This window comes from Ceratotherium simum, chromosome 1, assembly GCF_057802395.1.
Source record: "Ceratotherium simum simum isolate JZ-2026a chromosome 1, ASM5780239v1, whole genome shotgun sequence".
Taxonomy (NCBI): Eukaryota; Metazoa; Chordata; class Mammalia; order Perissodactyla; family Rhinocerotidae; genus Ceratotherium; species Ceratotherium simum.
The window spans coordinates 28,404,268-28,423,570 of NC_141900.1; the positions used below are offsets into that span (position 1 = coordinate 28,404,268).

At 33.4% G+C, this 19,303-nt stretch overlaps 1 protein-coding gene across 1 annotated transcript in view; it reads right to left on the bottom strand.

The window, feature by feature from the left end:
• The window catches only part of PCLO (piccolo presynaptic cytomatrix protein), a 397,103-nt gene that overhangs the window by 196,024 nt on the left and 181,776 nt on the right, over positions 1 to 19,303 (bottom strand). Inside the window, 1 exon segment of the mRNA XM_087445431.1 lies at positions 8,174 to 8,911. Within this exon segment, the coding sequence (XP_087301557.1) occupies positions 8,174 to 8,911 (738 nt within the window).

Consider the following 19,303-nt stretch of genomic DNA (forward strand, 5'->3'; position numbering starts at 1 on the left):
CTCACCTATCTGGAATTGTGAGATTATAGTAGTAGGGCTGATAAGCACCCAACTAACTTTAGTTCCTTTATCTTAAGAACTACACATTGAAGAGGTAAGCAAGGGTGAAGCTGTCTCCTAATAAAATCTTTCTGGATGGTCACAGTGGGGGGATATTTCCATTTCCTCATATCCCAGACAATGCCAGAGCACATTTTTTTGCATCCAATATGCTTTCTATATCTTTCCTTGTCAGCCTTCCCACCCTTCACTAAATCACAGTGAACACCATAACCATAGGGGTGGGGTACCTAAACTCCTTGTGACAAAAAGGTCAAGAAAATGATCTTTCATAACCGAATTTTGATAGGGTCATTTGCATTCTTTATTTTGTGTCTGCATAAATTACAAAACATAACAATGCAATAAAACTATTGTTTTATATAACATTTATATAACATTTATATAAATGTAACAATTGTTATATATAACAATTCATTGAGTATAATAAAAAAGAAATTATAAGTTTATACAATGGATTCTGAAGGTTCTACTGACATTTTACAAAAAAAAGTTTAGGACCAGACAAACATAATGTAACAAAGCAAATCAAGATACATTAGACAGAAGACTGACACACATAAATATCAAAATACCTACCCTACAATCCCCCTCATGTGGCCTTTCTCCATGTGCTCATGCTTTCCTTCTTTCCTCAGGAATATGTTCTACCTACTTCTCCCTCTTGCCACTCTCTTCCTGGTCTCTTTCCTTCACATTTCTCACAGGATTCAATCATTATTTACCTGTGATGACTTTTCCCCCAAATGACTCTTTGTTTTCATATCATGAGGTGGCAAAGTCTGCAAAGATTTTGCTTTACAGGCTTGTGGGTCTAAGATAGAATGTTTAGAGTGGTTAATATAGGGAAATCAAATTAGGTGACCAAAGGGCATTTCACTGAACTGTTCAGAAGGAACAGTTGGTTGTATTTATTGTACCACAATATATTGAAAAAATTCATAATGTCCATTTTTCTCATCCTAACTAGCATAGGTTTAAAGTCCCCTGACAGAGGCAAGTGATATTCTGCTTCTTCATTAAACTGTTAGCTTGTTAACCATCAGATCACACACAAACCAGGCCCTTTGTCTCTTTAATTTAAGGCACCTACATATTCATCTTTTCACCTGCTGTTGCTAAAATTAAAAAAAAAAAACATTGTTCTTCATATACAGAGATCAGCATACAGAGGTAGTCATCTGTCCATCCATTTATCCTTCCTGTGGCTATCCATTCTCCTCTGTGAGATATCTGGGTGAGCATACTAGTGCAATTTCTACCCATGTAAATTAACTGGTCTATATAGAGTTAACACTGCAAACTTTTGCTTAATTAATAACATTTCTTAACAAGAGAATAATTTGACCAAATAAGAGAGAGTAGATGGAACTGAGAAGAAGGTAAAACACAATGTTGGATCTGGTTTTCTCTAATTATTCAGTCTTCAAATGGATGTCTGAAGTACTGTAACTCTAGAGGAATACAATCAAAGGATTCATGTGAGGAGGCATAAGTGGGCTTATTTTCTCCCAAGTTTCTAAGTCCCTAGGACTAAAAGATTGGGAGTTTTCTCTCAGTTGCTTCAAAAATGTGTGGTTGTATACTTATTTTTGAGAAGAATTCTAAGCTATTTAAGTAACATATTAAGATTTAATGAAATGAATAGATTCAAATGGCTCTTTCTCAATTACATATATATATTATACACAACTTATGTACACATATGTGTATAAATATCACTGAATTTTATTATTTATGCATTTTTTATTTGAATAGATAATCAGAAGTTGAATTAAATATCCGTTTCATTTTTTACATGTAATACAATCTAGAATGACCTCTGAAATTGTTATATAAGAATAAAATTCCAGGTATCTACCATTTCATGAGAATTTTGTTTGTCATCTTAGATGGAGGCAGTGAGTGGGAACGGTCATAATTTAAACATACTTTTCTCTTTAATAGCAATGTTATTTTTCAGTTCCCCTGAGGAACATATTTTCCCTGTATTATTCTAAGTACATTTAGCATTAGATTCTAGTATACTGACTTTTATTTTTATCCTGTATTACACTTTTCCCATGTATAGAATTATGGCTACTTGAGCCTTTCTTGTCTGTGTATATGAAACAATTATTCAAAATTTCCTGAGGTTGAGATTCATATATTTTTACTTACTAACAAAAGCAGAGACTGGAGAATTCCTTTTCCTTTCAATATTCCACTGCCATTTATTGACCTAGAGACCAGTCAGAGAAGGGCGGTAATGAATTGAGACTCATTTGAAACTCTTCCCATGGTGCCATATCTTGAGGCCTTCTCTAGTAGTGGACAATGCACCAAGGCACAGTTGCACTGCCAAACTTAGTTCTACCCCTTTCATAAGTGTTGAAACTTTTAGCCTTCCATATTGAAGGTAAATGGAAGTTTTTTAAATATTATTGGGGTTAAGAACTGAATTCTTGATTAAGCATAAGACTGTACAAAGAAAGGATGCAATATTAAGTTTTTGCTTAATTTTCCCCAAGTCATTTATTTTAATGGGCTAAAGTAAAACAATAAATGAATGATTTTTAATCATTTATATAAGATTTATATCAAAATGAATTGCTAGCCTGAGTGTCCCAAACACTTTAAATAAGATTAAGTCCATAAAATTCACTGGGCCTGGAGAGAAAAATCAGATAGTCCTACCTACATGGGAATCCTTTTCACTACAGAAAACTTCATTATTTTTCACCCTATCTGATTATGCTGCCATTATATACAATGGCTATATAAAAATTGAATACTAACCCTGGGTCATTTTAACCACAAACAAAAACTTATGCTAAAGGATGTTCAAATTTTGGTTTTTATCAGGAGAGCTATAGTGTTTCAATGTAATATATCAAATGTAGACAATATTCTACTTAATTAAGCATATAAGTAAAAAGAGAGAATTCTGTAGCAACACAAAATTTTAAAATATTAAACTAAAAAAGTAAAGAAGAATGTACCTTTCAAATTATTCATTATATTTCAGGATAAATTTTAATTCCATTTGATGAACACATTTTAAAAGACAGGAATGAATGGAGAGACAAAATGATATGATAACAAAGAAATGTAAACAATATACTATAATAATATAAATGACACAAATGACAAACAAGTAATATAAATATATAAACAAAGTAAAAATTACACAAAGTGTTTGGGGTTATAGTGCGAACTGCTAAGAGACATGAATAATTATAATAATGAAAAGGCAGCATGTTAAAAGTGTCATAGGAAAGAAGCATTATGTATGGTGTTGGAGAGCCCAGCCTTTATAACCAGACCTAGACTACGATTTTAACTTTGCTGCTTCCTAGCCATGTGATCTTGAGCACAGAAATTTAGTTTCCCCCTCTTTAAAACAGATACAATATTTACCTCATCAATAGTTGTGTGGATTAAATGATAGAGAAAGGACTTAACATAGTGCCTAGACTATAGTAAGAGGTAAATTAAGAGTGTTATTTTGATTCCAACCAAAAACTAATTTAAAAATAATCCATAAAGGGAGTGCAGCAGCAGGAGGAGTGACTGCCACTAGGGACAAGAGTGGCCCAGAGGTCCAGGTGGGATTTTTCTCATAGGGCTGATACAAGAGTCGGTGCGCAGAGAAAAACTGAGTACAGGTACAGAAGGAAGAAAGCACAAACTACCTTCAGGAATTATACAAGGCATATTTGCCCGGTTTTCTATTTCTCACTTGTGGGCAATATTAGGGGTTGCTTGAAAGTTATAGTGAAGCCATATTCCAGAGGGCTGAGAAAGCCAAGCTAAGCTCTAGACAGGAGTCTCGGCCATGGGTGCAGAAACCCGGGCAGGAATGTAAAATGATCTAATGGACGGCAAGAAGTAAATGTTAGGATTTTTATTGCACCTTTTAATCCAAAATAGAAATTACATTTTACTAATATTTAGTAAATAGATTGATATCAGTATTCTTTTACTTCTTATGTCAGTTGGTCACATGGCCTGTGAGGAATCCCGGGAGAAAACTGGGAGTTACACTAGGAGGAGAAGTTACAGGGAGGCAGTCACTTCATTCGCTCACCTTTATGTTGAAGCTTATCATTCAGTTAGGCATATTTGTGGCTTACATTACCTAGTTTCAACTAAACCAACTTTCCTATAATAGGTAAGTGATACACAAAGCTTCTTGCAAAAAAATCATGTGTTAAAGATAATATTAACAATGGAAGAAACCCACAAACATTAATAAAGAAGTTAACACTCTTCACGTTGTTACAAGCTTTTCATCAGCAATATTACAAAGCAAAAACAATGATGACCAAGTTAAATAAGATCTGACACAAAGTTGGCCAAAATATTTGACATTATCAGGAAAACTATTTGATATCTGTATTTACGTCTATTATTGCTAACAATAAACCTCAGCTAAACACATAATGCACTTTGGCATTAAAGCAAGTGATATTATGATACTATCACAAACTTCTATAATTTTCAGTAAGTAAATATTCCAGTACTTTACAAATTTTCAATAAATTGAATAATAAACACTTAGAATCTTCTTTTGAGTTTTCTTACTTCATAGCAAAAGACAAAAAGTCACATATTTGGGGAAACTTGGCTCAAGTAATATGTATAAAACAATATGGTGACATATCAAACTGCATTCCTTGGTCAGCAAATATTGTTGGAAGGAACACAGAAATAACTGTGGAGGGTTCGGCAGAAAATTATTAGAACAAAGTGAGTAAGTAGAAAGAGGTTTGGCAGTAACAGAATCAAAATGCAGATATTTCTAACATGCTCAATTTATAATATTCACTATCTCTGTTTCAATAACAAAATACTGTAGTTAAAGAATTACTATTGCGAGCTACTAAGGAAAAATGTACCAATGAAGACAGCCTCAATATTGAGTGATTTGTTTAAAAAAAGTATATATATTTTTTAATGAAAAAACTGTATATTAAATACCGAGAAGTGACTTTTCTGAATGGAATTATTTTTTTTTAAAGGGTAAGGTCACAAAGATAGCAGTATGTGTGACACTCATTTACTGCATCTGTTACAAGTAAGCCAGAACTGGACAGAGTGCCTCATGACATTACACATGTGGCACATGTTGTATACTAATGAGACCTTCATATTTTGAAGAATATCTTTAATATTTTGTATTGCGATAGAGAATAACTATGAATTTATTTTAACCACAGAGGTTTACTGATTATCTCATGGGAAATTAATTTTAAAAGTGGTAGAATGTGAAGATTTAATTCTCTTTTAACAAAAGTAGAAGAATCTCAAAGTTGTTCACCTTTTTGGTGATGACAAATGGTTATCAGTAATATACTACGTATTAGATATTTAGGAAGAAAGTAAACCCTGGTTATCAGCAATATGCTACCTATTAAGCACTTAGGAAAAAAAAATGCTAGCAGTCTCTTTAAGTAAATTATGATGTGGAAACAGTCCTTTGAAGATAGATATTTGGAAATCATCATGTAATTACACTACACAAAACGACATATGTCATTTTTTAAAGCTGCCATATCTCCTTATTTAACAAACTTTAAACAGAATATTTTAATTTGCTTATAAACCTCCCAGATGAAGAACTCCAGTGGGTTATAAAGCCATTTGTTCAAAAAAAAATATTTTAAAACACCACATTTTCTGACTGTTAGCAAGAACAAATGATTGACTGGTATCAGGGAAGATTAACATTTATTTGTGGAATTTCCACAATTTAAAAAAAAAAATTGTTTTCCATTCCAAACTTAGAAAACAGGTAGGAAAACTTGGCAAGCACAATCTTTGATCCACTTCTTCCTTTTCTGGCATATCCTTTGGGTTATCTTTTTTTGTTATGGATAGTCATTAATATCAAAATATCAAAATAAGCTTAACTTAGCTAAATTTCAAATAACTCTGTCATAAAATTTCAGACTAAGATTTTCAAAAATATTAAAGCACAATCAATGCTCTCTCTAAAATACTATTATTAATTATATTTTAATATGATGAAACGTATCTACATTTAAATAAATATAATAAAAATGGTAATTTGAGTTTATTTTACTGACATATTTATTGTGAATGTTTTATACTGTAAGTAGCATATTAGTAACTTAGTGCATACATTTAATTTAGAAACAAATAAATATACACATAATGAGGATGTACAATAAAAGAAAAAGTAGTGATAAAAGGAAATGATAAAAAGAAAGTGATAAAGCTGTAAAATAAAAGAAATAGTAGTGCATTCACAAAATATTTGGATACTTCTTGTTTAGATTATATTTAACAAGCAATAGAGAATCATTAGAAATATCTGAGTGATACAGTTAAATTATCTGAACCCTGAAAAATAATTATCCGACAACTATATACTGGAGAGGGGAGAAAGAGAAGGCATAGTGGCCAGTAATTAGATTACTCAAATCATTGGTGAAAGGTCTTGAAGGCCGTAAGTTCAATAGTGTCCTTAGGAATAGGAGCCAATGGTCAGAAGTGTGATAAACTGGATGTGGAGAGCAAAGGGCAGGTAAGAAGAAACCTCAGATTACTCAGATTAGTGACTGGGAGACTAGAGACAGGGCGAATGATGGTGCTATTATCAGAAATAGAAAGAAGCAGAAACTGCTTCTATAGATTATTATATCTTATTGTGGATAAGATTCAAACAATGCTGAGTTCCAGTTTACAGTGAGGCTTGGAAGTAGAATGACCTACTGAGTATTTGAAAATGCAGATCTGACACTCAATAGGGGCAGAAGGTGCATAAGTAGATTTAAGAATTGTTCATGTGGCTCCCCTAAGAGGAAAGAAGACAGAACTCAAAGAAAAACAGGAAAATCTCACCATATGGAGATTGGGAAGAGAGAGCAATAAAGATAATCAAAGTAGAACTCATAAGGGGTGATCATAACGGCAAAAAGAGAACAAAAAGGGAAGGGTGATGATAGTCAAGGACAGATTCACAAAGGGAGAAACGGTAAAAAGCAGCAAGTTATGCAAACTGGTTAGCTAGGAGAAGCAACAGGTGATGGTGGTGATGGTGATGGCTAGATCCAGCCATTAGGATGGAGAGGAAACGGGCATCTGCTTTCTCTGACGCTACTAAACTCTTTTATACAACAAAGGGAGGCCAGGATTTATTTAATGAGTGACGCATCATATACCAGAGATAGGTTAGTAACCATGTGTTAAAACTGTAAACAAAAAAACAACTGAACCAGAGTCGGGATGGACTATAGGTTCTAATTAGAGTTTTAATATTAAGTTTTAATACTAATAAATCATTTCATTTTCTTGCAAGTCATCACTGTCATCTGTGAATTAAAAGTATTCAGTCAGATATGATATAAGATCTCTTGGAGCTCTACAAAAAATCAGAGTTCCCCTAAAAATGTATTATTGCTTGAGCAAATATAAGATGGGGTACTCTTAAAAGTTTCCACTAAAGAAAAAAAGAAAAGAATATGTAACTCCAGATTATGCTTGGATTGTAAGTAACCTTTACATATTAAACACATTGAAAAAAACTCTGAACAGAACACATTACGTATGTATATTAAAATCACGCTAAATACTAAAATAAACTTTTTTAAAAATGATTTTTGTCCTGAATTTTAGCCACGCTTTTTTTTTTTTTTTGCAGTCACAATTATTTAATCATTTTATGGCTGACCACATCTTAAAAGACTTGAAGTGAGAAGAAACTTGTTGACTCTTGCTTAACCAAGTGGCTAAGTGAATAGAAACTTACAACAACACATTATTTTATGTTAAAGGGGGATATTGATTTTATGTTCATAGTGGAGAGAAAAAGAAATAACTTAAAATTGTAAGAAACTCTTCTTTATCACTCTATAGGATTTTGATATATACTAGGCATAAGAGCTAGAAAAATTAATTTCATATCTATGCTTTATTTAAATTAGATTAAGCTGTCAAAAAGCCAAAGTTCTTCATTTCAGCAAACACTTGTTACACTTTTCTGAAAATGCCATTAATTAAAGGCTTTCACTTACATAATTACCATTAAGAACTCTGTGTACTTAGGTAACAGTTATTAGTAAATTACACACGTAAAACTGTGCAAAGTTAGGAAAACATAACTTACTGTTTTTTCTTTCCCAGGTTCCACCGGATCAGGCTTTGCTGTGCATGCTGCCTGTGGCCGTTCTTTTACTTTGTGAGTCATCTCATCATCCTCCTTTGGCCGACTCGGAGGTGTGCCAGATGGTAAATCCTCCATCTTGGTCTGTGGTGGTTTCTTTTCTTGCACTGCCTGTGGAGCCACTCTGCGTTCAGGTTTTTCTTCGGCAATTTGTACTTGAGTTTTAAGTAAGTCAGGTTTCTGTTCCTCTTCTAGGGCTGATGTTTTTGCTCCTGGGGGTAACTTTTTGTCTTCAGGGATTGGCTTTCTGTCTTTAGGAGTTGGCTTTTTTCCTTCAGGACCTGGCTTTTTTTCTTCAGTGGTTGGCTTTTCTTCTTCTGGGAGTGGCTTTTTGTCTTCAGGGGATGGCTTTTTTTCTTGAGGGGCTGAAGTTTTGTCTTTCTCTAGTTTACTCTCTTCTTGTTTTTGATCTGTGGTTACCCTAAGGGGAATTTTTTCAATTGAAGGTGTTTCTTGTACTTTTTCTGGAGTGATTTTTTCAGCTTCTGTTTTTACTTCTTGTTCCTTCTTTTTCACTTTTACTTGGGCAGGCAGGGCTGTTTTCTGAGAAGGCTGCTCTGTCGGGACAGGCACAGGAGAGGCTTTTGGTCCTGACTGTGTCGGTGGCATTTTGCCTACATCGCCAAGCTGTCCTGATATTGCTCTCTGCGTTTGGCAGTTTAAACAAAGCCATTCTTGAATCTGCAATAAAATAGCAATGAACAGATTAACTACATTATAATGTATGTTTTGGTACATTTACCAAGATTAGCATTTGGCAATGCCTAGTTGATTTTCTGTATATGGAGAAGGTGGGTCATTGTTTTCTAAATCAATCAAATAGTGACTTTTACAGAAGACTGCAAAAAGACTATTTGAAACCTAAAAATATGAGGAATTCCTAGAGATTAGCAATTCACTCTTCTCACCAGAAAAAAGAAAAAGAAAAAGAGTTTGCATTAAAGATGGACCCTGGGGAATACCCATTTTTTTTGGTGAAAAATCTGCATATGTTCCAAATAGAACTATTTTTAAGCCTGGTGCCTTCCAAATTAGTATTGCCATCATACATTTATTCAAAAACTATTAAATTTCATAGTAATTTTCTTTCAACAACCAATTAATCAAAAGTTCTTTTAGGATTTAGTCTATAATCTCCTATCTCTTGACTTGGGTCAAGTGTAGCTTTATCTGCCAGAGTAGAACGTTACAAGGCACATGTAGAGTTTTCAAGAATCACTTGTGCATAATTATCTGCTTTAGGATTAAAAAATAATTTCATTCTTAATAATATTCACATTTCTCACACAAATGAGCAAGAAGCATTCACAGGCTCCAACTGTTTCGTATCTTTTTCCCCAGAGTTTTCTGAATGGCTGACTAAAACAGTTCCTCATATCTCTGCTGCTCAGTATAATCCATGGGCACCTGCAGGAAATCAACTGAGGTGGTCTTTAGACATGCAAATTCCTAGGAACTACAACAAAACTATTTTAGCAGGATCCTGGGGTAGGAGAAGGAGGATTTGCCTTTTAAATAAACTGTTGGTTAATTCTTTTGCAGACTAAAGACTGAAAACTACTCCCTCATAACACATACAAATGATCACACGGGAGACAGATATGTTAGACTAATAATATTGCAGAATTCCTCCCTTATTGATGTATGTTGTATTTTTTCTTACATTATACCTATTATAATGTAAGAAATAGAGGCTATCCATGAGGCTTCTAATTGCTATCATTTAATGAGTACCTATTCTGTAAGGCGTATGGTTGGAGGGTCATACAAACAGTATTGCTTTCATATGTTGCATTGTCTTCTGAGAAGATCAATTTCAAATTGCTTTTCATATTGGATCACTCTTTCCAGTTGCATAGTTTAAATTATTTAGAGAAAAAAATCACTTGTTTTAGAATATTATTAGAGATCTAAGTTTCATTTCTTACTTTAGCTTCCAATGTCTTTAGACATAGAAAGTGTTGCTTAATAATAATGACTGTTTTGCAATCTGTAAGCCATTATAATCCTTGTTTGCTGATCTAAAACAGTAAAGACAAAAGTCAATTATTTAACTTCAGTAAAATGCTGTCTATAAAACACTAGTACGTATATGGATTCGTTTGTTTTGTGTGTGTATGATCATCAAATACCCATTCCCTTCTTAATTTCATGTCCAAGTAGCTCTATGGTGAATTGTGGCTTCTTTATGTAGTAACTTTACATAAAAGTCTTAGGAAAGAAACTGATTGAGTCCCTTATGTCAAATACTAAAAGCTCCAGCCCTTGTGTTGAATAGTCTCTGGAGGAGGCACTTCCGTGATACCTACAGAAAATCAATCTTAATCTGTGCTGTGATTTTAAAAACCATTACTTGGTTGAGCCACATCTTAGGATATTTTCATTCAGAGCTTGACATTTTTAAAAGCAAGAACAGACACAAATAGTGGCATCATTCTGCCATTTTGTCATGTGGATTCTAAAAATCAAATGCAGATATGTGTTAAGCATTCCTATCAGGGCATGTCCTAATGTAAATAAGTTAGGAAATATTTAATATACCAGGAATACAGGTTTCATCCAATTGGAAATTCTTGTCAATTATAAAAGTGTGATTATTCTATCCGAGTTTTTGGGACAAATGATTCTTACAAAGTTGTCATCTCTTGCTACTTATAGCATATACCACAATGGTACACAGCTCTTGTAAAAAGTAAAATATGTTGAGAAAATAAACATAGTGACTATTTATATGAGTAGTATACTCATTACTTTCATATTTTGAAATTTAGGTAAGAGGATAAAAGGTATAATCTATTATGTCACATAAAACACTTCATCTTCCTGATTTAAAATAATGCTTGATAAACCTACAAGCAGTGATAACCCACACACTACTAAGGTCTGTAAGGCAAAGAGAAGGCAATAGTGTCAATGTAAGAGAAAAAGGGTCTTACCCTGAGAGCCTCATTGGCTAGTTCAAATCCATGTTTTGCTTAAATTCCCATCCATATTCATTTAAACCCAATATTTCTAATCACTGCTATTTTGTAATTTTTGAACATGATGTTGCTATACTTGGTTTCTTGATTGCATGATTATTTGCATCCTGAATAAGATTATAAGGTCAAGCCTAATTCTTTTGACTTTACACTTTGACTAATTGTCACCAAAATTAATTTGGAAACTGATGTCACTATTATGTCAAATAATTATGACAACATAATTCACTTACGTATCCATTCTGTGTATATCTATTCTATTTATATCTATGGAATATATATACCATTTGGAAAGTGTATGTGAAAGGCCTATTTCATCAGGGAACTCACATTCAAGTAGAGGGTATAAGACATAGGTCAAAATAAGTATAATATGCAGTAAAAAAAAAAAAATAAGAGAAATTGAGAGGATGTGATGGATTTAACAGGATCTTCTGATAAATCCATTTTAGAACATAAGGAATTTGATAAATTGTGAGTCACACAACAGTATTTTTTCACCAGACAATGAGAAATGCTAAATTGGTGGTCTCATACGTGTGTCTCTTCTTTATGCAGCCTTAGAACCAAAATTAGAATGCCAACAAATTCAGCAAGCAGAGGAAATTATAATATCAATATGGAATTGAAAGAGGGAAAAAATAGTAACATCAAAAATGTTATATTTCTTTAAACATGTAAATTTAAGTTTTGTTCATTAAGAGAGAGGATAGGAAAACACAGAGGCTAGGGTAAAATCAAAAGGAGAAATGAGAAAAGCAAAATTGATCAAATTTTGACAATGAGTAAAAAGAGTAAAGATGAATTTTCAAGAAAGTTCATTTTGGACAAAACGGGTCATCGTCATTATCAATCTTTATTAAATACAAACACAATTACTAGAAAAATTTGCTTCACAAAAAACAATTTAAGAAATACTCTATAACACATAAGAAGATGTACAAATCTGTGGTTCACAAATTTTTTGAACTCTTTATTAAAAGTAATCCCAAAGATTTTCGTATCACTGCATTCAGGAATTTAATTATTATATTTCTAGGTCCAAAAAATGTTATCTGCACATTTAGTTCCTCAATAGCCACACCATTAAATACTCATAATATTTCCAGTCCAGTAGCAATCTGGAGATAAATTAAGATTCCTTAATTATATAAAAATTCAATGCATAATATATCACTGTGATATATGACTTTTACTAGCTGAAAAGATTTTACCAGACTTACCATTAACCTTTCCTGTAACTGTTACAATTGTGAAACATGTGACTATTCATATTTTGCCTTAGGTGAAATATCAAATGAGTTATGGTTTTATCTTTCAAATATTTCCATATAAAGACAGTAAGCATGACAATCAGAAAATGAGTATATATTATATATAATATGAGGTATTATATGTAATTTATATATATATAAACTGAAGGCATTTCTATAATATTACTGAGTTTACTACATAGAAAAATATAAAATATATATACTTATGGAGGCTTTTTTTAAACATACTAGTCATCGTCATGAATGCTCTCAGACTATTTCCATTTGTTTTTCTGTGCTTTTAAAATATATTTTATTTCCAGTATAAATATCTCCTAATGGTATAAAACATAATAAAAGTTTATATTTCATCCATATTATTATTAAATGCATTAAATAAATTCAGAAGACTCTATACTATGAGACCAATCACATTTATATTAGGTGCTTCACATTAAACACCAGGATATCGGGGCCGGCCCGGTGGCGCAAGGGGTTAAGTGTGCGCGCTCCGCTGCGGTGGCCCGGGGTTCGCTGGTTCGGATCCTGGGCGCGCACCGACGCACTGCTTGGCAAGCCATGCTGTGGCGGCCTCCCATATAGAGTGGAGGAAGATGGGCACAGATGTTAGCCCAGGGCCGTCTTCCTCAGCAAAAAAAAAAGAGGAGGATTGGCGGATGTTAGCACAGGGCTGATCTCCTCACAACAAAAAAAAAAAAAAAAAAAAAAACCAGGATATCAAAATTCATCTCCTAGTAGGGAAAATCCTGGTGAACAAAAATAGTGTATCAAAAATAACTCCATGTTAGATTCCTCAAAAAATTAAAAATAGAAATACCTTATGATCCAGCTATCCCACTACTGAGTATTTATCCAAAGAACTTGAAATCAGCAATCCAAAGAGGCTTATGCACCCCTGTGTTCATTGCAGCATTATTCATTATAGCCAAGAAGTGGAAGCAACCCAAGTGCCTAATGCCTCACGATTGGATAAGGAAGATGTGGTATATGTATACAATGGAATACTACTCAGCCATAAAAAAAGACAAAATCGTCCCATTTGCAACAATATGGATGGACCTGGAGGGTATAATGCTAAGTGAAATAAGCCAGACAGAGAAAGAAAAACACTGTATGATTTCACTCATATGTGGAAGATTAACACAGAGAACAGTTTGGTGGTTACCAGGGGGAAGGGGGTTGGAGGGAGGGCACAAGGGGTGAAGGGGCACATTTATATGGTGAGTGACAAACAATAATGTACAACTGAAATTTCAAAATGTTATAAACTATTATGACATCAATAAAGAAAATAAAATAAAAATAAAATGGGAATGGTCTTAGGTAAAAAATAAATAAATAACTCCCTGTTGATTACAACATACTAGAACATATCCAATTGTCAGCTACTATATGTTAATAAGATGTATTTACTTTAACATCAAATCATCAGGGCTTGTTCAAAGCGAAACAATGTTCCAAAAATCCATTAATCTTAAGAGGAAAGTAGGAAACGAAGGCAATAAAACCCCAGAAAAAGGATGCTGCTGTGCTACTCAGCATTTTTCCATCAATAAGCAATTTGCTTTATATAACTTTTCACCTGTAACTATAGCAGCAATACCATTAAGAAAAATCTCAGAACTTCAGGCCTGTCTATTTATTTTTCTAAGTATCTTTTCTGATGCATGACAATAAGACCTGCAGCAGGTTGAAAGTCTGCCGTTAGACTTAAAATGGTAGAGAAGTGATCATTGCAAAACCTACACAAGCATTCATATTTGTATCTGAGAAACTTTAATAGCATTTTAACATGAATTTTCATTAAAAGACCAACTGGACTGATTTGGAAGCTCATATGGTTTCCATCAGTAGTAGTATTTAAGCAGAGACTGGATGGCCCCTATTCAAAATTCTGTAAATGAAAACCAAGCAATCCAGAGGCTAGGTACCATAATACTATCAAGTTTCCTGCCTACTAGGAAGCTTTTGAGTCAATAATAAAAATTTTACACAGCTTTTGCTTTCCTGCTTATTTGCTTATCATTCAGAATGTTATTTTTTTAAGCTGAGAAATAACTACACTAATAATCTGCTTAGCAATCACTGTTATTCATCAACAGATCCAAAAATTGGGGCGCAACAGTACCTGCAACTTGTCACTTTTATCAATGTCACTCACAGTCTCAGCATTAGGGTGTTCTATTTTATCTAAGGCCCAGACACTCTCACAAGTCAATCTGACATCCTGAAAATCAGATTTTTTGCTTATTAAATTTTAAATTTATTTCCTTTTGTCTTCTGCAAAAGGGAAAAGGACTGAATTCACAGCTGATGTACTCTTTTTTCAGATTACACAATCAGTTGTTCAGACTCCACAATCAGGATATTAGAAATCTGTGATCAGGCATGAGATTGCACTTTACAAGTGTACGCAATGATGCATCTGTGGTACTTCTATTCTTACTCTGTCCCTCCTAAAAATGAATGAGATATGTGTCAGGTCCTTTTCTTACTACAATCTTTTGACTAGAATGTATCACTTCCTTAGTATTTTTGTTCCTTTTACAATCAGTGAAACAAGAATAACTCATATCTGAAAAACATAATTGAATGATTGGGGTTCTTTCTCATTTACTTCCTATGTAGATACAACAATTATATCAGAATGTATTAGAACACAACAAATAAGAAAAAACAAGCAGGCAATTTAAATATTAATTTCCAATGGAGTTACTGAATATGAAGGGTAGGAATCAATAATGAATCCTAATAGAAAATTGGATACTGTTAGGAACTTGTACTGGGGTTATCATTCCTACGTCTAAATTAATTTGTGGTCATAACTCTACTCATCCCTTCTTTTATGTGTATGCTTATTTCTGTAAGACCCCCAGTGCCCCTAAATACCCACATGAAGTCTCTGTTTCACTCATTTGGAGCTCTTAATGTAAGTTTCTATATAATGTAAACTACATTAACAGACATTTCCATAAATAGCAATGTGGCAACTAAACTCATGTATATTATACCAGGGATTAAAACTATATTTAGATTATAATTGCATACTCTTGGTTGACATTCTTTTTGTGTCCATTTTTCTTTGACTAAACCAGAATCATTTTTATAGTCACTTTCTCATCACAATTTATACGTATTCTCCTAAACTAAGAAAGTAATCTGAGTGTTTAATGTTTTAAATACCATTACAAAAATAATAAATACACACATGCATTAATTAAAATATCTCTGAATTATTACATTAACACAATTCTGACAAAACTTATTGAAAAAAATCAGAGGCTTAGTTTCCTTTTACAAACATATATGCAAATAAATATCTATTTATGCAAATATGTATATTTATTTGCATGAATTAGAATGAAATAGAGTTCATTTTTCTATGTTTTTCTTTCTTCCTACCTTCCTTCCTTCCTTTCTTTTTCTGTCTCTCTCTTTCTATCTGGACAGAGGGCAGTAGGAAGAGAGAGAGAGCTTACTAAAACCATTCTTCGACTAAGTAAGCTACCTGATTTGGGTTCAATCAGAGGCATTAGGATAACTGATCACCCACCAGTGTGCACAAAGGACAACTCCAAGAACACAGCTGATTTCTCACTGGTAACCAACGATGCATTAAACTTATGGGTAATCATGTATACCTACTGTGTTGACTTGAGCTAACAAAAGCTTGGCTACAGCAAAAACGGAAAGGTCAAAGGAAAGGCTTATTTGTGGTTTTGTGGCAATTCTATTTGTGATTAACTGTTCTAGTGTACTATATTTTAGGCTGACAATTGTTTATACGCTATAAGTCTAGCATAACAAATAACCAACAGTTTAAAAAACATATCATTTATGTTATATGGATATCAAGTTCAATTTTTTTTATATAATCAGTTCTCAACCCTCTGCTATTATAGAGTTGTATTTTACTATATCCCTATTGTAAGAAGTGTGTATTTACTTTGCATGTGTGAATAATTACATGAAAAAAAAATACTTTGTCTAACTTAGTCACTAGTTAGCACTACAGGCAATGAGTGATTGAATTTTAAACCAAGATTTATTTTGAAGATTCTAACTTTCTTCATCACAGAGGAATTTTATGTTTGTTAAGATTATAAAGCTATATACATTTGGAAAATAGATTATTTAAAGCACACCATAGCTGATTAAAATTAGTAGAACATTTTACAGAACAAATAAAAACCAATTCCAACTTTTAAATTTAGCATCATTGTATATACAATATTCAAAGACAGAATAATCTCAGGAACTAGAGAGCCTAAAATGTATAGGAAGGGAGGTTGAGGTCTCCATCAACCAGACTGACTGGATGATGAGTAATGGATGCAAGATGGTTACAGAGATTGGTTAGGTGTTAAGCTCTCCTACAATGTAGCAGAACACAGTGCAGTACTGGAAGCCCTTTTTGCAGGGAAGAGTCAATACAGTGATTTTGCAAGTGTAAACTCGCCTAGGCTGAACTATGTTTCCCAGAATTCCCTTCTCTAAATGTTTCCCATGGTAGTGTGGCATTAGAGACATTTTGTGTGAGATTTGGAAGGCAGAAGCAAAGCAGCAGCCACATTGCTTTCTGTGTGCTCAGAAAGTCGGGGCAGGGTTACCAGGTGCTGTTGTAGCTCGCACATCTTGTCACTTATTGCTTGGTTTGGGACAGCAGGCAGGCATGCAGCGGCTTTATTTTCCTCTGGATTCTCCTTTAGCTTCTTCACCAGCTTTTAGGCTGGAGGCAGTGAGAACAGACAGGCATTCTGGCCTGTCCTCATGGGTTCCAGCCTGTTCTCGCTCTCCTCTACTTTAAATTCATCTTCCTTTCCTCTGCCTGCTCTTCGGACATCAAGTTCCAATAGCTTTTCAGCGAACACTTCCCAGCCCTCACAACTGCCTAAGGTCAAATCCCTGTAACAAATCCCTTATTATACACATTCTATACCTCCAATTGGTTCGGCTTCTCTAATTAAAGTCTAAGTGACACAGTCCGGCTGAGCCAAGTGTTATTCAAGGGCTGACGATTTTTTATAATTTTATCCATTAACGTTTGTGTGCAAAGTAATTCTCATAGACTATTTCAGATCTTAAGTTGTATGGCAAAGAAAGTATACTTTACTGGAATTCAAGAGAACTAAGGACTGTCTTTGGTTCTGTCAGTGTGATATGCATAAATGGGTCATTTGAAAGGTTAAGGGTTTTTAAAAATTATAGTGAAATATTAAAAACAGTCATCAAAAATCATTTGTGACATACATATACAATGAGAAATTTTAAAAGGGGTTAACCATCCATGTACCCACTATCCAGTTAAGAAGTAGACCATTGCCAATATCATCAGAGATAACCAGGTGCTCTTTGCAATAATACCCTATTCTTTACTCTCTAAGAACAACCACTATTTTAATTTTTGTGTTGTTAGACCTTTGTTTTTAGTTATGGTTTTAATATTAGATGTGTACTGCTATGTTTACTCTTGTATATTTTTGAAATATATATAAATAGTTTTGTGCTATCTTTTTTTCCTTTTTATTCTTTTCATTAAACATTGCCTAGGTACAAAATCATTTATAAAACGTGTGTGGCATAAAGAATAAGTTTACAGTGAACACTTGTGAACCATTAATCCAATTAAAGAAATGGAATATTATCATTATATTTGAAGCTTCTTTCAAACTCACTCCTTTATATCCTCCTTTGAGTTAATTACTATCCTAATTTTTGTGTCTATAATTATGACATATTTTCACCCTATGCTTTTGGATCCCTAAACAATATATTCTTTCTTACTGAATATTTTGAAAGATGGTCTCTAAATTGCCTTTGATTGATTCTCTATGATTTTAGTGTCATAATTATAGAGTGTCATTATAGATAGATAGATAAATAGATATAGATATCTATATCTGTATCTGTATCTTTCAAAATTAAAGCACTTTCTCAAATCCAAGCTATGGTGCCATTTGCAAGTATTGACAATAAGGATAGATAAATATCATGTGTAAGACCATAGCTAGATGGCAGCACTGTGAGAAACTAGAGAGTGCATGACTCACCTGAACTCATTTAACTCCATTTTTAAAAATATTAGAGACTTGATAAAACATATCTGTGCCAAACTCACGTTATGAACAACCAGTCTACACTCCCTTCACCCGACTAGTTTTTAATTAAAAGCTTAGTGAAGACCCTATAATCTAAGTTATCACAGATTACTCAGTTACTATGAGGCTAATATTTAAAAGATAGGATATGATTATTCAAATATTTAAAAATGAAAATAGAATTTATAAAAATGTGGATATTTTAAATGGTTTTTTGCTTTACTTCACATTCAATAACTAATCAATATTGAAAAATCTCAGTGAGACTTTGAGTGTTATTCAATTCATTCCTAGGGTATTTATCACTTATTTCCTATGATATCATGTTATTCTAAATGCTAAATATACTACCTTTGCTTTTAGAAGAACCAAAGTAACTATATAGGAACCAACAAAAATATGATAAATATATATTACATGTAAGTAATATATAATATAGTATATTATAACATTTTTGTTATCAGTGCTGTGGAGTCAGTTCCAACTCCTAGTGACCCTGTGTACAGAAGAGCAGAACCCTGCCTGGTCATCCTCTCATCTTCTGACACTATATCAGACAATGCTCTGCTGCTGTTCATAAGGTTTTCATGGCCAATATTTTCCGAAATGGGTAGCCAGGCCCTTCTTCCTAGTCTGTCTTAGTCTGGAAGCTTCAATGAGGCCTGTCCACCATGGGTGACCCTGCTAGTATTTGAAACACTGGTGGCAGAGCTTTCAGCA